The sequence below is a fragment of the Neomonachus schauinslandi genome, chromosome 10 (assembly GCF_002201575.2).
Source record: "Neomonachus schauinslandi chromosome 10, ASM220157v2, whole genome shotgun sequence".
Taxonomy (NCBI): domain Eukaryota; kingdom Metazoa; phylum Chordata; class Mammalia; order Carnivora; family Phocidae; genus Neomonachus; species Neomonachus schauinslandi.
Genome location: NC_058412.1, coordinates 106,840,799 through 106,859,753, shown reverse-complemented (window position 1 = coordinate 106,859,753; position 18,955 = coordinate 106,840,799). Strand labels below are relative to the sequence as shown.

The following is an 18,955-nucleotide window of genomic DNA, read 5'->3' as shown; positions in this document are numbered from 1 at the left end:
GGAAACAATCTCATAGGGAAGATAAGACAAGGATCATGTTATCAGTTACGAACTTGGAAAGCAACCTCAGATTTAGGTTCTTTGACATGAGGCAAGTCATTTACTCTCCCTGAGTGTCCCCATATGTAAGCTGAAAATAATAATATGTGCTGTGCCTGCCTGACTTTTTCTCAGGGTCAGTTGACAAAACGTATGTGAAAGTATTTAGGCTGGCAAAGGGATAAATGCTTCAAGGTAAAGAGTAATACATCTCAGAACAGGCACGATAAAGTACTGACTGCATTCAGAGATAAAGATAAGACCCTCAGCGACTGGGGAGGAATGGGGAAAGCTCAGAGGAAGCCTTTGTAGAGATGGTACATAGAGCAGAGGAGATAATGGTAGCCAGGCGCAAGGAATTGTTCATTACAAAGATGTGTACGCTGCTGGTACCGGAGACTGGAAACCTTGGTGTTGTCTTCAGACTCCTCTCATTAGTTCTTCGTATCCAAGTCACCACATTCTTTCATTTCTATTTCTAAAATATCTCTTAAATCCACCTCTTTTCACCCTTACTGCATCAGTCTTAAACCTTCATTATGTTCCCAAAATTGTCGCTACTGGTGCTATACATGGTAAAACATGATCTGTCTTTGGAAACTGCAGCAAAGTGAAATCTAAATCCTTTCTGTGGCTTTGAAGGCCTTCCATGATCTGGTTCACCTTCCTCCCCCACTTTCATGCACTACCATTCAGCTAAGCTGAGCTCTCCCCAGGATTCTTTCAATAGTCTGGTCTCTTGCACATGCTATTCCTTAACCATGGAATGCCCCTTGCATTGCATATCCAAATTTGGGGGGGGCCTGACACTATTATCTCTCCATGAAACCTTTCTCATGACCTTTTTTCAAAACTTGCATAGTATTTTGTCTCTAAATCTTTATGGTCTTTATAACAATTATAGCTATATATGTGGATATTATTTTCACTCTTAGGTTGTCAGCATACTGCTTTGTGTACAAGAGGTTATTAAATATTTATTTAATGTCAAATGCCAAGGGAGCGGGTATTGGGTATTTCAAAAGTCATTTTTATTTTCTCTATTTTAATAAATCACTGAATATGGAGAAGTAGAAAATATGTTTTCACCAGAGCCTGTTTAGGAGGTAATAGTTTTGAGGATTACTGTAAGGACTTTTACTATTAAGCTTATTTTGGACAGAAAGTAGTAGATAGGGATGCTGGAGTTTTCCAGTCCAGGGATCACAAAATCTCAGGTAAAACAATCCACTATAAAATAAGTAATCACAATTAAATATCAGAATTTTAAAGGGCTGTTAGAGTTCTGTTAATATTCTGCTTTGAACTATTTATATTCATAAACTTCATATTTTCTATGAAAGAGTTCTGCTTCAAGAGGATGTTTTGTTTTCCAGCTTTTAAGTAAATACCTGTCCTGTTTAGGTATTAACTAGGGACCTTGAAAGGCATGCAGCTGAATTACAAGCCCAAGAAGGATTGTCTAGGGATGGGGAAACAATGGTAAATGTACCACACATTCATGCAAGGTGAGGATTTGCTGGTATTAAAGTATTATTTAGAATCTGGCATTTAAGACTGTTTAATAATGAGAACATCGGGGTGCCTGGGTGGCTCAGTCATTAAGCATCTGCCTTTGGCTCAGGTCATGATCCCAGGGTCCTGGAAATGAGCCCCGCATTGGGCTCCCTGCTCGGCGGGAAGCCTGCTTCTCCCTCTGCCACTCCTCCTGCTTATGTTCCCTCTCTCGCTGTGTCTCTGTCAGATAAATAAAATGTTAAAAAAAAAAAAATGAGAACCTTATTTTATAAAGCCAAAGAAATCAGTAAAAAAGGGTATGCGTTCTTTGCCATCTCATTGGTTATAACACCCAAGTGAACCCACTGAGAAATCTTCAAAGAGATCATGACAAAAATAAACTTCTCCTGCCTAAATAAGGTGATTTCCCAACCTTCACATTTTTGTAAACATTGATTTTGGGTGTATACTTACCAAGTCCCTGCTATTTAAATTGATACTTTATGTAATATACTAAGTGGTATGATTATACTTTGTTGAAATTACTAGGTTTCTATTAGATATAGAACAAATGGAATTTTGTTTTTCTTTAATTCATCTTTAAGATTTTAAATTTTCATTAGAAGAGATGAATAAGGTAATCTTCAGGGTTTTGTTTTTCTTTTCCAGAATTTATGGAAGACATTGTGTAATAGTTCTTGAAAAAGAAGTTAGAAACTGAAAAGTCACGTTTTTGTTGCCAAAGTTTTTCTGTTGGCATTATTTTTTTTCCTTTTCTCTTTTAGAGAGTAGCCTAATGAAATAAGAAAAGGGAAGGTTTAGCATTTTTTAATTTTTAGGAATGATTTAATTCTTGTGAATTTTCTGATGTATAGGGATGATGTGGTTGGAGAACTCCAGTTGCTCCTAAAAGGAAGTTGTGAAAATACAGATAATGTCCGCTGTTGGTTCACTTGTAAATTCATAGATAAATACATTCTTGCTTTTGTTTTTAGGGTCTATAACTATGAGCCGTTGACACAGCTCAAGAATGTCCGGGCAAATTACTATGGAAAATACATCGCTCTGAGAGGGACAGTGGTTCGTGTCAGTAATATAAAGCCTCTTTGCACCAAGATGGCTTTTCTTTGTGCTGCATGTGGAGAAGTTCAAGGTTTTTCTCTTCCAGATGGAAAATATAATCTTCCCACAAAGGTAATGTGTTCTTTAACTAAATTATTTATCTTGGCAAAGAAGGCAAATCAGTTTACAGAAAACATTTCCCAGTGTTTCTGAACACAGAGCTTATTTTTATTTTTAATTTTCAGTTTTTAAATTATGAAATACTTCAGGGTATAGAAAATAAAGAAATAAAACATTTCTCTAATCACCACCCAGAATTTACATTTTGCCAGTTCCAGATACATTTTTAAAGATATAAAATATTACTGATGTGATTAGTGTTTCTTTTGTACCCCCTTGCTTGTACCATTCCCAGAGATAATCATTATCCTGAAGTTAATGTGTATTCTTTTTATTCATATTTTTATATTTTGACTTAATAGGTATACACACCAAGTTATGTTTCCTTTATTCTGCTGTTTGAAAGTGATGTGTTCCTTTTTTCTTTATTAACTTTTTTTAGACTATAGATCTTAAAGCCATAGAAAAGTGGAGAGAATATTTGTTTACCCACCATTATGGTTGACAAATATTAATATTTTGTGATTTTACCTTAATTTTTTAGACATAAGATACTAAGTATTAGAATTAAAGTTGAAGTCTCTTTGTTGCCTTCCCTGGTTCCACTCACTTTTTTCCTTCCTCAGAGGCAGCCACTCTTCTGAAATTGGCATGTATTCTTCCATTCTGCATTCTCAAACCTGACTATATGTGTAGGGTTTGTTTTGTTGTATGTTTTTACATAAATGGTATACCAAATGTAACATTCTGCAAATTTTTTTTTTCACTTGGTTATTTTGCACTTTACCTATCTTAATACATATCTAATTCTTTCACCTTTACCATTATAGAATACTCCATTGAATGCATAGTCACTATTTATCCATTCTCTTGGTGGACATATATGTTGTTTCCAGTTTTTTACAGTTATATGATGCTGTAGAGAACATTCTTGCATGTGTCTCCTTAGCAGAGGAATTTCTCAGTTGTGGGATATACTTATTGTTAAGTATTAGATGTTGTAAAACGACTTGCCAGAGTGTTGGTCCCAGCTCACACCTCTGTTGGTAGTGTTAAACAATGACCGTTTCCCTGTAGTCTCATTTACATTTGGTATCGTAAGACTTTTTAAATTTTGCCAGTCTGATTGGTATAAATGGTATTTATACCAATTTCTGTTGTAGTTGAACATCTTTTCACATCTTTATTGACCATTCAATTTCCTTTATTGAATTTTCTGTTTAAATCTTATTTTTCTGTTTATGCTATTGATAGGAGTTCTTTATGAATTCTAAATACTAATCATTGATTATATATATTACAGATATCTTCTCCCAGTATTTGCTTTATCTTTTAACTTTGTGGTATATTTTTTGTTCTCTAGTTTTACATTTTGACATGGTTAAATTGATCAGTTTTTTTCCCTTGTGACTTTTATGTTTTATGCCCTGCTTAAAAAGCCTTCTTCACTGGGGCACCTGGGTGGCTCAGACGGTTAAGCATCTGCCTTCGGCTCAGGTCATGATCCCAGAGTCCTGGGATCGAGTCCCGCATTGGGCTCCTTGCTCAGCAGAAAGCCTGCTTCTCCCTCTGCCTGCCACTTCCCCCTGCTTGTGCTCTCTCTCTCTCTCACAAATAAATAAATAAAACCTTAAAAAAAAAAAAAAAAGCCTTCTTCATTTGAGCATTATAAACATATCTCTTACATTTTCTTTTAATACTCTTAAGTTTCATTTTTATATTTAGATTTTTATCATCAGGAATTTAATCTTGGGAATGGCCTAAAGCTAAGGATTTAATTTTGTTCTTTTAAGTGAAAAGCCAGTTGTCACCATTTATTAATTAAGCCCTGTATTCCTACTGACGTGTATTGTTTCCTCTATGGTACACTGTCCTGTAGACATGTGAGTCCATTTCATTTCACTGGACTTATACCAGCTCTATACAATTCTATTTACATTGATCTCATTAAAATTTTTGATAAGGCAGGGAGACTTACCATATCTGTTCTTTTCCAGAGTTGCCTTTATCATCCTTAGACTTTAATAAATTTTACACTTACTACATTTTTACACAAATTGAAATTTGTAAGGTTCCCTTCTCTTACAAGAAGAATAGGGTGTGTGAGTTCGGCTATTGGTTCTGAATAATCAGTGGTGTTGGTAAACGAGTGTCATCTACTCTTTGTCTGGGTTAGGGTTCAGGCTCTGCCTTTAGTTCAGAGGCCAGAATTTCGATCCTGACTTACTGGATATTTTCTTTAAACTGTATTTGGTCAAGGTATTTCCATGCCTTCCAATATAGTGGGTAGTAATGCTGACTGGTAAGATGAGCACTAGTGTGAAGAGGTTCTGCTTGTGTCTGAACTTCCATGAATTGACCAAAAAGTTGTTCAGGAGATCCGTGTTTTAGTCATTACTGTATAACAAATCACCTTAAAACTTAGTGGCTCAAAATAACAACAGTCATTTAATTGTTTCTCATGGTTTCTGTTAGTCTGAAGTTTGGAAGAACTGCTTGGCCAGGTAGTTCTTTTTTTTTTTTAATTTTTTCATTGTTATGTTAATCACCATACATTACATCATTCGTTTTTGATGTAGTGTTCCATGATTCATTGTTTGCATATAACACCCAGTGCTCCATTCAATACATGCCCTCTTTAATACCCATCACCAGGCTAACCCATCCTCCCACCCCCCTCCCCTCTAGAACCCTCAGTTTGTTTTTCAGAGTCCATCGTCTCTCATGGTTCGTCTCCCCCTCCGATTTCCCCCCCTTCATTCTTCCCCTCCTGCTATCTTCTTCTTTTTTTTTTTCTTAACATATATTGCATTATTTGTTTCAGAGGTACAGATCTGTGATTCAACAGTCTTGCATAATTCACAGTGCTCACCATAGCACATACCCTCCCCAATGTCTATCACCCAGCCACCCCATCCCTCCCACCCCACCCCCACTCCAGCAACCCTTTGTTTCCTGAGATTAAGAATTCCTCATATCAATGAGGTCATATGATACATGTCTTTCTCTGATTGACTTATTTCGCTCAGCATAACGCCCTCCAGTTCCATCCATGTCGTTGCAGATGGCAAGATCTCATTCCTTTTGATGGCTGCATAATATTCCATTGTATATATATACCACATCTTCTTTATCCATTCATCTGTTGATGGACATCTTTGGCCAGGTAGTTCTGCATGTAGGTCTCTTATGGAGTTGTAGTCAAGTGGTGGATAGAGCTGAACAGCAAGAGGCTGGAGTGGTTGGGGGCTGGCTGGGCATCTCTCCTCCTGTCTCTCTGGGCTGGTTTTGGCTTCTTGTACACAGTATGGCAGCTCAGGATACTCAGTCTGCTCACATGGCTGCTGAGAGCTTCAAGAAACAGGTCCAGCTCTCAGGAAAAAATGGCTTTGCCTCTTTTGAGCTAGCCTCAGAAATCAGGTATCATCACTTCTGTTGGTTATAAAGTGAATCATAAGCCTGTCCAGATCCCAGGAGAGGGAAATTAGACTCCATCTCTTGATGACAAAGTGGGAAGGTTCTAGAAAGGGTCATGGGGAGATACTGTTGCAACCATATTTGGAAAATATAGTCGGCCACAATCTCTGAATTTATAAATGCATCTTGAGGTCCAAATAGGAAACTATTAAGGGACTTTTAAATACTTGAACACAACTCACTTGCTTGTTGAGGATTGTCTCTGTGGTACAAAACAGTGCAAAAGGAAGTGAGATAGGAGAGCTGAGGATTAAAGGAGACCCAGGAAGACTTTGGAAAAGGGGAGATTTGGGGCTGGATATGTGGGATTGGATGCAAGAGGGCATGCAAGGATCAGGAGACTGTGCACAAAGGAAGGAATATGTGCTCAGTGTGAGAGGCTTGTAAGGAGCCTTGCACACCCACAGCTGAAAGAATAAGAGCAGTAATCAAGAGGGACCAGCTGAAAAAGTGCTTCAAAAGCTTGTAATACAGAATTGATGCAGATGGAAATAGAAATTCATTAAGCTCATAGTGCATTTTACTACAACACCATTCTGGGACCAACTTAAAACAGTATTAAATGAAGCATTTTAACTTGCATTTTCCTGAGATGTGATTGTAGTTTATCTAAATCTGGATATGAATTAATCTTGTTTCAGTGTCCTGTGCCCACATGTCGAGGGAGGTCATTCACTGCTCTCCGTAGTTCTCCTCTCACAGTTACGATGGACTGGCAGTCAATCAAGTAAGCAATCAGACTATAAATAAAACACAGGTTTTACATCTCTCATACTGCCAAGCAAATCTATAATATTCCTTTATTATACTGTGAGTCTTTTCTGTAGACAGTGATAAATTATAGAATAAAGGGTTTATTTGATTAAGAGTTTATATGTGAAATGATAATTGTCTTTATTTAAAATTTGTTCTGTATCAGATTCCAGAAAGGATTTTAAGTACAAGTGTCATGTTCTTTTGCTACTGAGGAATAGTTCATTTTATTTCTCACTTATGTGATTCATTGAACTGGATGTAGACCAAGAAAGCTGTATGATTTTCTTTCCATAAGCTGTGATAGAAATGTTGTTTAGAAGTTTTAAAATAAAGAATCCCTTAGAAATGGGCATGTTTCATTTCATGTTCTCACTATCTATGAGGCATTTTACTGTAGGTTTCTTTTTTTAAAAGCTGTTTTTTGCAGGTCATATGGGTCTGTGTGTGTGTGTGTATGTGTTTAACCCAACAATTTATTCCATTTTATCTGGCTGTAGTCCCATAACTCATCCCTGACTATAAAATAATGGGTAGTTTTAAAGTCAGAGTGCTACCCAAGAAATCTGGCTAAAACAGGAGATGGTCTTTAAAAAACTAAGAACCTAGAGAAAAAGTGAGATGGATTGCTACCAAGCCCTGTCCTAGCTTGACCTCCTTTTGTTCTGTAAAGACTAAGACCAACATATATAATAATTGTACACTATGCTGAGATCTTTTCAAACTCTCCATTTTATAAAAGAAGAAATGTTTGAGACTTTTTTTTACATTTTATTTTTTTTAATTTTAATTCCAGCAAAGATAACATAAAGTGTTATGTTAGTTTCAGATGTACAATATAGTGATTGCTCAGTGCTCCTCACAATAAGTGTACTCTTAATCCCCTTCACCTGTTTCACCCATATCCCACCCACGTCCCACCTGGTAATCAACAGTTTGTTCTGTATAGGTAAGAGTGTGTTTCATGGTTTGTTTCTCTCTCTCTTTTTTTTTTTTCCTTTGGTCATTTGTTTTGTTTCTTAAATTCCACATATGAGTGAAAAATCATACAGTATTTGTCTTTCTCTGATTGGCTTATGTCATTTAGCATTATACCATATAACCCCATGTTGTTGCAAATGGCAAGATTTCATTCTTTTTTAGGGTTGTGATAAGATTCTTGAGCATGATCTTGTGCCCTTTTAGTGCACAAGAGTGTGCAAAGAAGGTCTGTAGGACTTTCACCACTGAAGAGAGTGGTGAGGGCCTCAGGAGCTGTACAGTTCACAATAGGATGGGTGCAACAGAAGGTCCAGGGTAATTCATTTATTTGTACAAAATCTCTTTGTTTTCTGGTAAAAATAGCAGACAAGAAAACAGGCTTTAATATTTTAATTGGATTTGAATGATGATCTCTTGATATTAGGAGATCAAGCAGAAAGGGAGGCCATTTAGGTGCACCTGGGTGGTGCAGTTGATTAAGCGTCTGACTCTTGGTTTTGGCTCAGGTCATGATCTCGGTTGTGAGAATGAGCCTCAAGTCAGGCTCCATATTCAGCAGGGAGTCTGCTTGAGATTCTCTCCCTCGTCCCCTCCCCACCCTCTAAAATAATAAATAAATCTTAAAAAATAAAAAATAAATCTTAAAAAAAAAAAGGAGGCCATTTAAATCCTTTTCTTGACTCTTTAAAAGTAAGGTATTGCTAAAGCTCATTTTGAATAAGTTATCGTAAAACTTTGTTAGTACAGTATTAGCTTACATTATTGTTTTATTCTACCAATGTGTAGATATATAAAATGACTATCTGCCCTAGGTGAAAGTTCTTCCTGCCATTTAAAGTAAATCAGTTTCATTTTTTTCCTGAGGCTTAGCTTGGAATGACCACAAAGAATTAAATTATTGTTTCTCAGCTAGTGCATTGAAATACTTGAATGCATCAAAGTGAAAACTTTACAATATATATCAAAGGCCTTGCAATTGAAGCAGTCCTAGTTCTAAGGGTTTATGTGATGAAAACAGTCACAATATGAAAAGAAATAGCTTGCTGAAAGTATGTTTTCACGTTGTGTGTGGTTTTTTTTCATGGGGAACAGCCTAAACAGCTGAAGAAAATAGTGTAAGTAGGATGGTACAACGGATTATTGTGTAGCCATCAAATATGATGTTGCAGGAGAATATTTTGAAATGACATTAAAAAAACATGTTGAGAATATACTCTGGGAAATGAGATCGGAGTAATTGTTATTTTCTTCTTTCTGTTTATCTGTTTTAATAAGAAAAGTCTAAGTATCTAATTTTTTTTCATTACAACACTAGATATCTAAGCCAAGCAGAGATGAAGAACTCAATAACTGAAATTAAAAATACACTAGAGGGAATGAATAGTAGACTAGAAGAACAGGTCAGAGACCTGGAGGGCAGATTATGAAAAGCTGAACAGGAGAGAGAAAAAATAATAAAAAATGAAAAGAGACTTTGGGAACTCAGTAACACCATCAAGCATAATAACATTTATAGAGATCCCAGAAGAAGAGAGAGAAAGGGGGCCAAAAATTTACTTGAAGAAATAGTAACCAAAAACTTACCAAATCTGGGGAAGGAAACAGACATAGGAAGCACAGAAGGCACCTGACAAAATCAACCCAAGGAGGTCCACCAGGATACATAGTAATTAAAATGGTAAAAAAAAAAAAAAATCGTGATAAAGAGGACATTTTAAAAGCAGTGAGAGAAAAGAAAACATTTACATACAAAGGAAACCCCATAAGGCTATCAGCTAACATTGTTCAACAGAAACTTTCCAGATATATCTTTTGGGAGCCACAGTTCAACTCCCATTGTGAAATAAGTTTGAGAAGTTAAAATAATTGGTGGCAGGGGCGCCTGGGTGGCTCAGTTGGTTAGGCGACTGCCTTCGGCTCAGGTCATGATCCTGGAGTCCCAGGATCGAGTCCCGCATCGGGCTCTCTGCTCGGCGGGGAGTCTGCTTCTCCCTCTGACCCTCCCCCCTCTCATGCTCTATGTCATTCTCTCTCTCAAATAAATAAATAAATAATCTTTAAAAAAATGTTTAAAAAAAATAAAAAAATAATTGGTGGCAGCCTGGGTCCATTGATAGATGAATGGATAAAGAAGATGTGGTGTCTGTATATATTTATATGTAAATATAACGGAATGTTACTCAGCCATAAAAATGAATGAGATTTTGCCATTTGCAACAACATAGAGGATCTAGAGAGTATAGGGGCGCCTGGGTGGCTCAGTTGGTTACGCGACTGCCTTCAGCTCGGGTCATGATCCTGGAGTCCTGGGATCGAGTCCCACATCGGGCTCCCGGCTCATCAGGGAGCCTGCTTCTCCCTCTGACCCTCTCCCCTCTCATGCTCTTTCTCACGCTCTCCCTCTCAAATAAATAAATAAAATCTTAAAAAAAAATTATCTAGAGTGTATAATGCTAAGTGAAATAAGCCAGAGAAGGACAAATATCATACGATTTCACACGTATGTGGATTTAAGAAACAAAACAAATGATCAAAGAGAAAAAGAGACAAACGAAAAAAACAGATTCTTAACTATCTTAACTATAGGGAACAGATGGTTACCAGAGGGGAGGTGAATGGGGGGATGGGTGAAATAGGGGCTCATCCTGATGAGCACTGAGTTATGTATAGAATTGTTGCATCACTATATTGTACACCTGAAACTAATATAACAGTGTATGTTATCATCCTGGAATTAAAATTACAAAAAAAAGCCAGGAACAGATCACACATGCCAGCCCGGTAACTGTGGGATTTTCAAAGCCATGGTTGGTTTAAAGCCTTGGTTCCCATCATATGCCAACAAAAATCCTATTGACCCAGAAGATTTTATAAAGTCACTGTGGAAGCCATCTGGATGGCTCTGTGGAATGAGAAAATACATGTGCCACTGGCTTCATCAGATGGGCTCCAGGTGGCCACCCCCAGGCACTGGGGAGCCAAGCAGCACTTGCAGGGGGAGATATTAATTCAGTTGGTGAAAAGAAGACGGATGAGAGGCCCTAAGCATCTGACCTCATGCTGTATAATTGCTATATAATTAAACTGGAATATCAGTGTGGCAAAAAAAAAAAAAAAAGTTTTAAAGTAATGCATGTAAATGTTTTTAAAAATCAGTGTAGTAGGCCACAGTTCCCACAACTTCTTATCTTATATATAACTTTAGGTAACATCCTTTCATGTCTTCCCTCTCTTTATTCACCCACTCTCTGTGAACCAAGGACGTTAGAAACGATGCACTTACTTTTACTTCTCCCCCTTCTACTGCTAGACTTCTTTAAGCTATGATGTTAATTTTACATTGTCAAGGTTTACTTCTCTCTTCCAGTCATAATTGTCTTCCTTGTTTAATCTATAGGTCATATCTAACAAAAACAAGGGCATTTATATTTTTATGATCATATTTGTTTAACAAAGAAACAAGGAAGATGGTCAAATGCCAAGAAAAGGAAATGTAATTTATGTCACTGTGTTGTTTTGTTTTCTGTTGTTTTCAAAGAAATGACCCATGTGTCAAAATCAAAATGAATTCTCTTTTCTTCTACTCCCTTGCATTGTCCCCTATTTTAATGGCTTCATATTTGGACTGTAACTTTGTTGTTTAGCACTTTCCCCACTTTTTGAAATCTTTTTGTCTATGGTGTTCTGAAGTAGTAGGAGTACATCTAAATGTGTCTTCATCCTGCTTGACAATGATCAGTCCTTTTCTGGGGTTGTCTTGGACTCTAGAATATCTTGTTTTCTGTCTTCAGCTTCCTATCAGATACATCCATTGGACTGTTCATCTGTCTTTTAACCTTTTTTCACCCTTTGCTTTCTTTGTGCCATTTTCTAGATTTCTTTGGCTTTTTTTTGTTTTCTTCCTATAAATATTTGATTTTTAAAAAATTTTATTTTATTATGTTAATCACCATACATTACATCATTCGTTTTTGATGTAGTGTTCCATGATTCATTGTTTGCGTATAACACCCATTCAATACGTGCCCTCTTTTATATATCATCACCAGGCTAACCCATCTCCCCACCCCCTCCCCTCTAGAATCCTCAGTTTGTTTCTCAGAGTCCATAGTCTCTCATGGTTCATCTCCCCCTCCGATTTCCCCCCCTTCATTTTTCCCTTTCTACTATCTTCTTCTTTTTTTTAACGTATAATGTATTATTTGTTTCAGAGGTACAGGTCTGTGATTCATCAGTCTTACACAGTTCACATCGCTCACCATAGCACATACCCTCCCCAATGTCTATCACCCAGCCACCCCATCCCTCCCACCCACCACTCCAGCAGCCCTCAGTTTGTTTCCTGAGGTTAAGAATTCCTCATATCAGTGAGATCATTTGATACATGTCTTTCTCTGATTGGCTTATTTCTCTTAGCATAATACTCTCTAGTTCATCCACGTCGTTGCAAATGGCAAGATTTTGATTTTTATATACATATTTTTAATTTTCCTGATCTCACATTTGTTTTCCCATAGTTCCCTTTTTATAGCCGCTTATTCTTGTTTTATGATGGTAAGATCTCTCAAAAACTCTTAGCTTTTTGTTTGTTTCTAATGCTCTTCTCTTTCCTGAATTATTGCCATTTCATCCTGAAATATCTGATGAGCAATGAGAAATTATTTGGTCTAGGTAGGATAGGTTTCCTTTGCTATATTGTAAGTAGGAATTTTTTCCTCATAAGGCCTGTCCCCTGGTAAGAAGGTAGGGGTTTTGACTATCAAATTTTGCTATATGAATATGTTTTGAGTTGGAGTTGGGCTCCTCGGATGCCAGAATGAGGCTTTATTTTGGAGCTCCGATACCCTCATTAGATGCTGTAGCTCCCCTCACAGTGGATGGATCAATTTCTCTAGAACAGTGCTCTGGTTTTTGTTAAACATTAAAGCCTGGTTTGCTGGAATGTTCTCATTTTTTGCCTACCCGCCTATCCACCCACCTACTAAAGAATTCTAAACAGCTATTCTGTGACTTGTCTTTCAGTTGATTATCCTGTTTCCTTTTAGCCATCTACTGAAAGGAGGAAAAGTTTCACCTATGTAAGAAAGAAGGAATTCCCGGGGCGCCTGGGTGGCTCAGTCGGTTAAGCGGCTGCCTTCGGCTCAGGTCATGATCCCAGGGTCCTGGGATCGAGCGCTGCGTCAGGCTCCCTGCTCAGTGGAGAGTCTGCTTCTCCCTCTCCCTCTGCCTGCCTCTCTACTTGTGCTCTCTCTCTCTCGCTCTGTCAAATAAATAAATAAAATCTTAAAAAAAAAAAAAAAGAAACAAGGAATTCCCTACTTTTCATTCTTGCCAACTCCAACCTAGAAGGCTCCCACTTCTCTTAGATCCTTGTAACTTTTTCCTGTGTGTATTTTGGACTTTATTTTGTTTTATTCATCAATACTTTCCCACTTCCCTTAGTTCCTTGTAACTTTTCCCTGTGTGTATTTTGGACTTTATTTTGTTTTATTCATCTGTACTTTCCCACTTGCTGTTTTCTAAAATTCCAAGAGCTCTTGTTTATCAATAACACCTCTGCACACCCTAAAACTTCTCTTTACTTATTTAGTGACTACCATTTTGGTGGACATTTTGGAGAGGGGCAGGCAAGTGTATATGCTCATCCTGCCATTCTTTTTTTTTCTTTTTTTAAGATTTTATTTATTTATTTGAGAGAGAGAGACACAGTGAGAGAAGGAACAAATGCAGGCAGAGTGGGAGGGGGAGAAGCAGGCTTCCCGCTGAGCAGGGAGCCCGATGCGAGGCTCAATCCCAGGACTCTGGGATCATGACCCGAGCCAAAGGCAGACGCTTAACGACTGAGCCACCCAGGCAACCCTCATCCTGCCATTCTTAATGGCAAACTGCTGAAGTAATATTAAATACACCATTGAACTTTTTTTTTTTACACTAATCTGTCCTTTGTCTAGCTCAGTACCTTGTGGATCCTGAATAGTTGACATGTTGAAGAAATTAAAGTCAGTATATATACTGATTGAAAATTGTTTAACTTTTTAGAATCCAGGAACTAATGTCTGATGATCAGCGAGAAGCAGGTCGGATTCCACGAACGATAGAGTGTGAACTTGTTCACGATCTTGTGGATAGCTGTGTCCCAGGAGACACAGTGACTATTACTGGAGTTGTCAAAGTCTCAAATGCTGAAGAAGGTATTATATAACTCTTTTCTCATTTTGATTTTTTCTCAATTTGTCAGCATTCATCTTTTTTCAAGGTTCTTTTGAAACTCCACTAATAAGGGAATTCCTTGTTTCTTACATGGGTGACACTTTTCCTTTAAAATAAAGGTTTATTTGTAGCTTATTGTGCCTTTCTTTTTCATTCCAATCAAATCTTTGTAGAGAAAATGAAAATACCAATTATTGTATTTCATATTTTGAAATTTACAGGTTCTCGCAATAAGAATGACAAATGCATGTTCCTTTTGTACATTGAAGCAAATTCTGTTAGTAATAGCAAAGGACAGAAAACAAAGACTTCTGAGGATGGGTGTAAGCATGGAGCATTGATGGAGTTCTCACTTAAAGACCTTTATGCCATCCAAGAGATTCAAGCTGAAGAAAATCTGTTTAAACTCATTGTCAAGTATGTATGAGATTATCTGAAGTTTTACTATGTATATGCAGTGCTCTTGGCTACAAGTAACAAAAACTAGTCAATATGGTTGCAAATTACAGTTCACAGGTCAAATCCAACTAACTGCCCATTTTTATATGGCCCATAAGCTAAGAATGGTTTTTATATTTTTTAATGGCTGAAAAAAAAGACTATTAAATGACACACAGAATTACATAAAATTTAAATTTCACTTCTTGTAAATAAACTTACTGGAACACAGCCATAATCATTCATTTATATAGTGCTTGTTCCTTTCCAGCTGTAGTGGTAGAACTGAGTAGTTGCAACAGGGAATGGCTCACAGATATTTACTGTCTGTACCTCTGTGGAAAAGTTTGTTGATCTCTAGTTTAATCCATAAAGAAAATTTACTGTCTCACAATTGAAGTTGGTTACTCAGCAGAAGTAGTGACAGGACTGTGAATTCCAGTCATTTCAATTGGTTGTTTATAGGGGGTTGTTTACTTTTATAGAGCAAGAAAGAGAGGGATGCCTGGGTGGCTCAGTCGGTTAAGCGTCTGCCTTCAGCTCAGGTTATGATCCCAGGGTCCGGGGATGAGTTCCACATCGGGCTCCTTGCTCAGTGGGGAGCCTGCTTCTCCCTCTGCCTGCCACTCCCCCTGCTTGTGCTCTTTCTCTTTCTCTCTGTCAAATAAATAAATAAAATATTAAAAAAGAGAGCAAGAGATTCACATGGAAGTCAGTATTTCATAATACTCTTTTATTTCCACATTATTGTCATGCAGTAGAGAAGAAGCAAAGTAGAGGCAATTTTTGCTTTAGTGGTTAAGAGCTGTTTTTTTTAAATTTTTGTTTTTAATTTTCAATAAATCTAAGTTAGAATCCCACTTCAAGCACTTCCAGTGTGGTTGGAAGCATGTTACTTATTACCTCCTTCATTTTTCTCATCTTAAAATAGAAATAATTCCTGCCTCAGAAGATTATTCCAAGCATTACATGAAATTTTATAATGTATTTAACATAATTAACACAGCATGCTGTTATTTTTAAAACTTTTAAACAACTTTTTGGGTAATTTTGAAGAAATAGAGGAAAACAAGAGAGACTGAAAAATAGATGGACCTAACAGTAGTAAAGACTGAGGTTTTGAAATGTGTTGTATTAGAACACTTAACCTGGGGACGCCTGGGTGGCTCAGTCGGTTAAGCGTCTGCCTTTGGCTCAGGTCATGATCCGGGGGTCCTGGGATCGGGTCCTGCATCGGGCTCCCTGCTCAGCGGGGGGCCTGCTTCTCCCTCTGCCTGCTGCTCCCCCTGCTTGTACTCTGTCTCTGACAAAGAAATAAAATCTTAAAAAAAAAAAAAAAAAAACAGTTAACCATGTTGTGTTTTCCTTAGTTAGGCTTAGGGCACTAACAGAATTTGACTCATTCTCCCTTTAATATGTTAGAGTCAGCTGAGAAAAGTATAGAGTTCCTCAGGGGGTCTTTGTCCTTAAACCCTCAGAGACTTCTGAATAGATAGCCATCCAGACCTACCCTGGGAGAAGGGGTACTCTGAGCTAGAGTGAGGGTGTAATCTGTGGATCAGGGACAGTGTGGTGAGTGGGCTGTGAGCAGGTGGGGAGGAGTCACCTGGTTGAAGATCAAAACACCTCTGATTGGTTCCTCTTACCCATTTTGAATAAGAACGAACCTTTGCAGTGGTCCTTCTGCCATACTAGAAAGGTTTTCTTCTCACAGGTTGCTTTTACCCTTTAGTTCTGTATTTGTGATTTCAACATTAAAACTAGAATTTTTCATGGTTGTCCATTTGTTAATCTTGCAGGGGTTGGCAAATTAGGCTGCCTGGTTTTGTAAACAAAATTTTATTTGGACACAGTGCCATCCATTCATCACATAATTGCTTTCACACAAGTTGAGTAGTTGTGACCCAGACAGTAAAAACTGAAAAGATTTATGTTCTGGCCTTTTAAGAAAAAGTTTGTTCACCTTTGCTAGAATAACAAGTGGAGGACCATGAAAGGCGAATGGAGAAGACAGTGGAAGGTTATGTTTTAGTTTAGGTTTCTTCAGAAGCAACGATTTGGGTAAGCATTTATTTGGGAGGTGATCCCCCGAAATACTGGTAAGGGAATGGGGGAGTGAGAAGGGGTGGTAGTCAGTGTATGGTGCCTAAAGTAGAAGACCATGATTATGAGATCACCAGCTGGTGATACATCAACAGTATATTTAGTTACTTAAAATGCTTTGCAAAGGGGCACCTGGGTAGCTCAATCAGGTAAGCATCCAACTCTTGATTTTGGCTCAGATCATAATCTCAGGGTCCTGAGATCGAGCCCACGTTGGGTGTGGAGACTGCTTGCGATTCTCTCTCCCTCTTCTCTGCCCCTCCCTGCCCCAGCTCACTCACTCTCTCTTTCAAAAAAATAAATAAAATGCTTTACAAGTTTTGTCTCCCTTACACAGACACAATTTTTAAAGCATTCTTCCCTTTATGAATTGACCAAGAATTTTGAGAAACTTACTGTTTGAATAAAATGTTTTGAGTTGTTTGAGGGATGTAAATTTTATGTTTGCCTTTTTCTTGATGCTAAAGCAAGTTAAGCAAGTTGTAAAGTAGATCTTCTAATAGATTGATGAAGCATAAATAAGAATTTATAAGTTGTATTCTGTTTTTCAGCTCACTTTGCCCTGTCATTTTTGGTCATGAAGTAAGTACTTTACTTCATCTTTACCCAAAAATATATAAAGTTGGCAAAAAATAGCTTATTTTTGTTAGCCATTTATTTGTATTTTAATATGTCATTGTTCTCCATAAATGAATGATGTGAAAGGCAAACTACAGCTCCTTGTATGAACAAGATGCTTACTAATTTGAGCTAATGGGAATGAGGTACCTTTAAAGTGGCTTTGGGCACTAAGTGTTAAAGTGGAAACTAGCAAGTATTCCCCAGTTTTGTGGAGTAGATTCATGCCTTGCAAGGTATAGGTCTTTACTCAGTGACTTTAAAGATACTTCTTTGATTTTCTGTGCTTCCTAGTTTTTGCTTTTTAATCATTTACGTTACAGAAGTTTATATTTTAAGTTAATTTCCTTAGGGGGAAAAAAGTAAAGTTGAACCATGCTTTTAAAAAAATTCTCAAGTAAATGTAAATATAAAAGGAGAAGCATCCCTTTTTTGCTAGTCATCTTTGTGTCTTTCTCAGTTTTGAGGTTTTTCTCCCCCTCCCTCTTCTTTCACATTTGAGCTTGTTAAAGCAGGCTTGGCATTAGCACTCTTCGGAGGAAGCCAAAAATATGCAGATGACAAAAACAGAATTCCGATTCGAGGAGATCCACATGTCCTTGTTGTTGGAGATCCAGGCTTGGGAAAGAGTCAGATGCTACAGGTAGGAAATCAATCATCTAGTATTTGATGTAATCCTGATGAAACGTGTGACTGATTCACAAGTGAATTTTCTCAAAGCATGTAGTATTTGTGTGCCAGAGGATATAGTTGGTCTGGTGGTAAAAGTGAATTGGGGTTTATGTGAGTAATACATCACTTCTGTCTGGCCATCCTTTCAAATAGATTACACAGGCTGTGCAGACATGGTGGTCTGTTGAGATGTCAGCTATTGTGAAATGTCAGCCATTTCTCTTCCTCTTTTTTTTTTTTGGTATCAGCTTTGCTAGCCTTTTTTGTTGTGACTTCACCTATGACCAGAATATTTTGAGAAAGTAAAGAGCAGGGAAGCAGAGTCATGCATTCTCTCTTCACACAACTATATAAACAGTGTATTGAGCTTTAGGAATAGTCTGATAAAGGTAAGAGATCAGTCTGTGTGCATCTCCACTGCTTCTCTCTAAAGCAAGGCAACTTCTGTGGCTAACTTCTTATTGGTGCCCAAGAAGATTCTGCCTCTGCCAGTCAGAGCCTAGTGGTTCTCCCCATCAGGGCTTATGATGGCTCTAGAAGGTTCTGCTTGTTGGAATACTTGTGGTTGCCTGGGAGTGACACCTGGTAAGCCAGTCATAATGTCCTTTCTGAGAATGCCCATGTGTCCCATTCCTTCCCACCACCCCCAGTGTGGAAAAATGTGACCAGACCAGGGTTCTCTTGGTAAGTTGTAGTCCTGTGGCTACTGAGTCTTTGTTCAGGGGTTGAAACTCTGGCTGCATATCAGCATCATCTTTGGAACTCTGAAAATCCTGGGGCCTGCCCTAGTCCAACTGAATTAAGAGCCTCTGGATTAGGGTTCTAGTGTCTGTGTGTGTACAACCTTCCACAGGGGATTGTGCTGTGCAGCCAGGATTGAGAACCGCTTTGACCTCATCGTTGCATTATAAACCCACTATCCTTCATGTCAGAGTCATTATTTATCCCCTATGCTTGATTGTTACACCAGTCATCATTTTAATTC

At 37.8% G+C, this 18,955-nt stretch overlaps 1 protein-coding gene across 1 annotated transcript in view; it reads left to right on the top strand.

The window, feature by feature from the left end:
* The window catches only part of MCM8 (minichromosome maintenance 8 homologous recombination repair factor), a 39,043-nt gene that overhangs the window by 6,020 nt on the left and 14,068 nt on the right, over window positions 1–18,955 (top strand). The window contains exons 6-12 of the mRNA XM_021688926.1: window positions 1,444–1,547; window positions 2,532–2,730; window positions 6,837–6,922; window positions 13,969–14,120; window positions 14,361–14,556; window positions 17,232–17,262; window positions 17,801–17,941. Coding sequence (XP_021544601.1) covers window positions 1,444–1,547; window positions 2,532–2,730; window positions 6,837–6,922; window positions 13,969–14,120; window positions 14,361–14,556; window positions 17,232–17,262; window positions 17,801–17,941 — 909 coding nt within the window. The remainder of the gene's footprint in view (window positions 1–1,443; window positions 1,548–2,531; window positions 2,731–6,836; window positions 6,923–13,968; window positions 14,121–14,360; window positions 14,557–17,231; window positions 17,263–17,800; window positions 17,942–18,955) is intronic.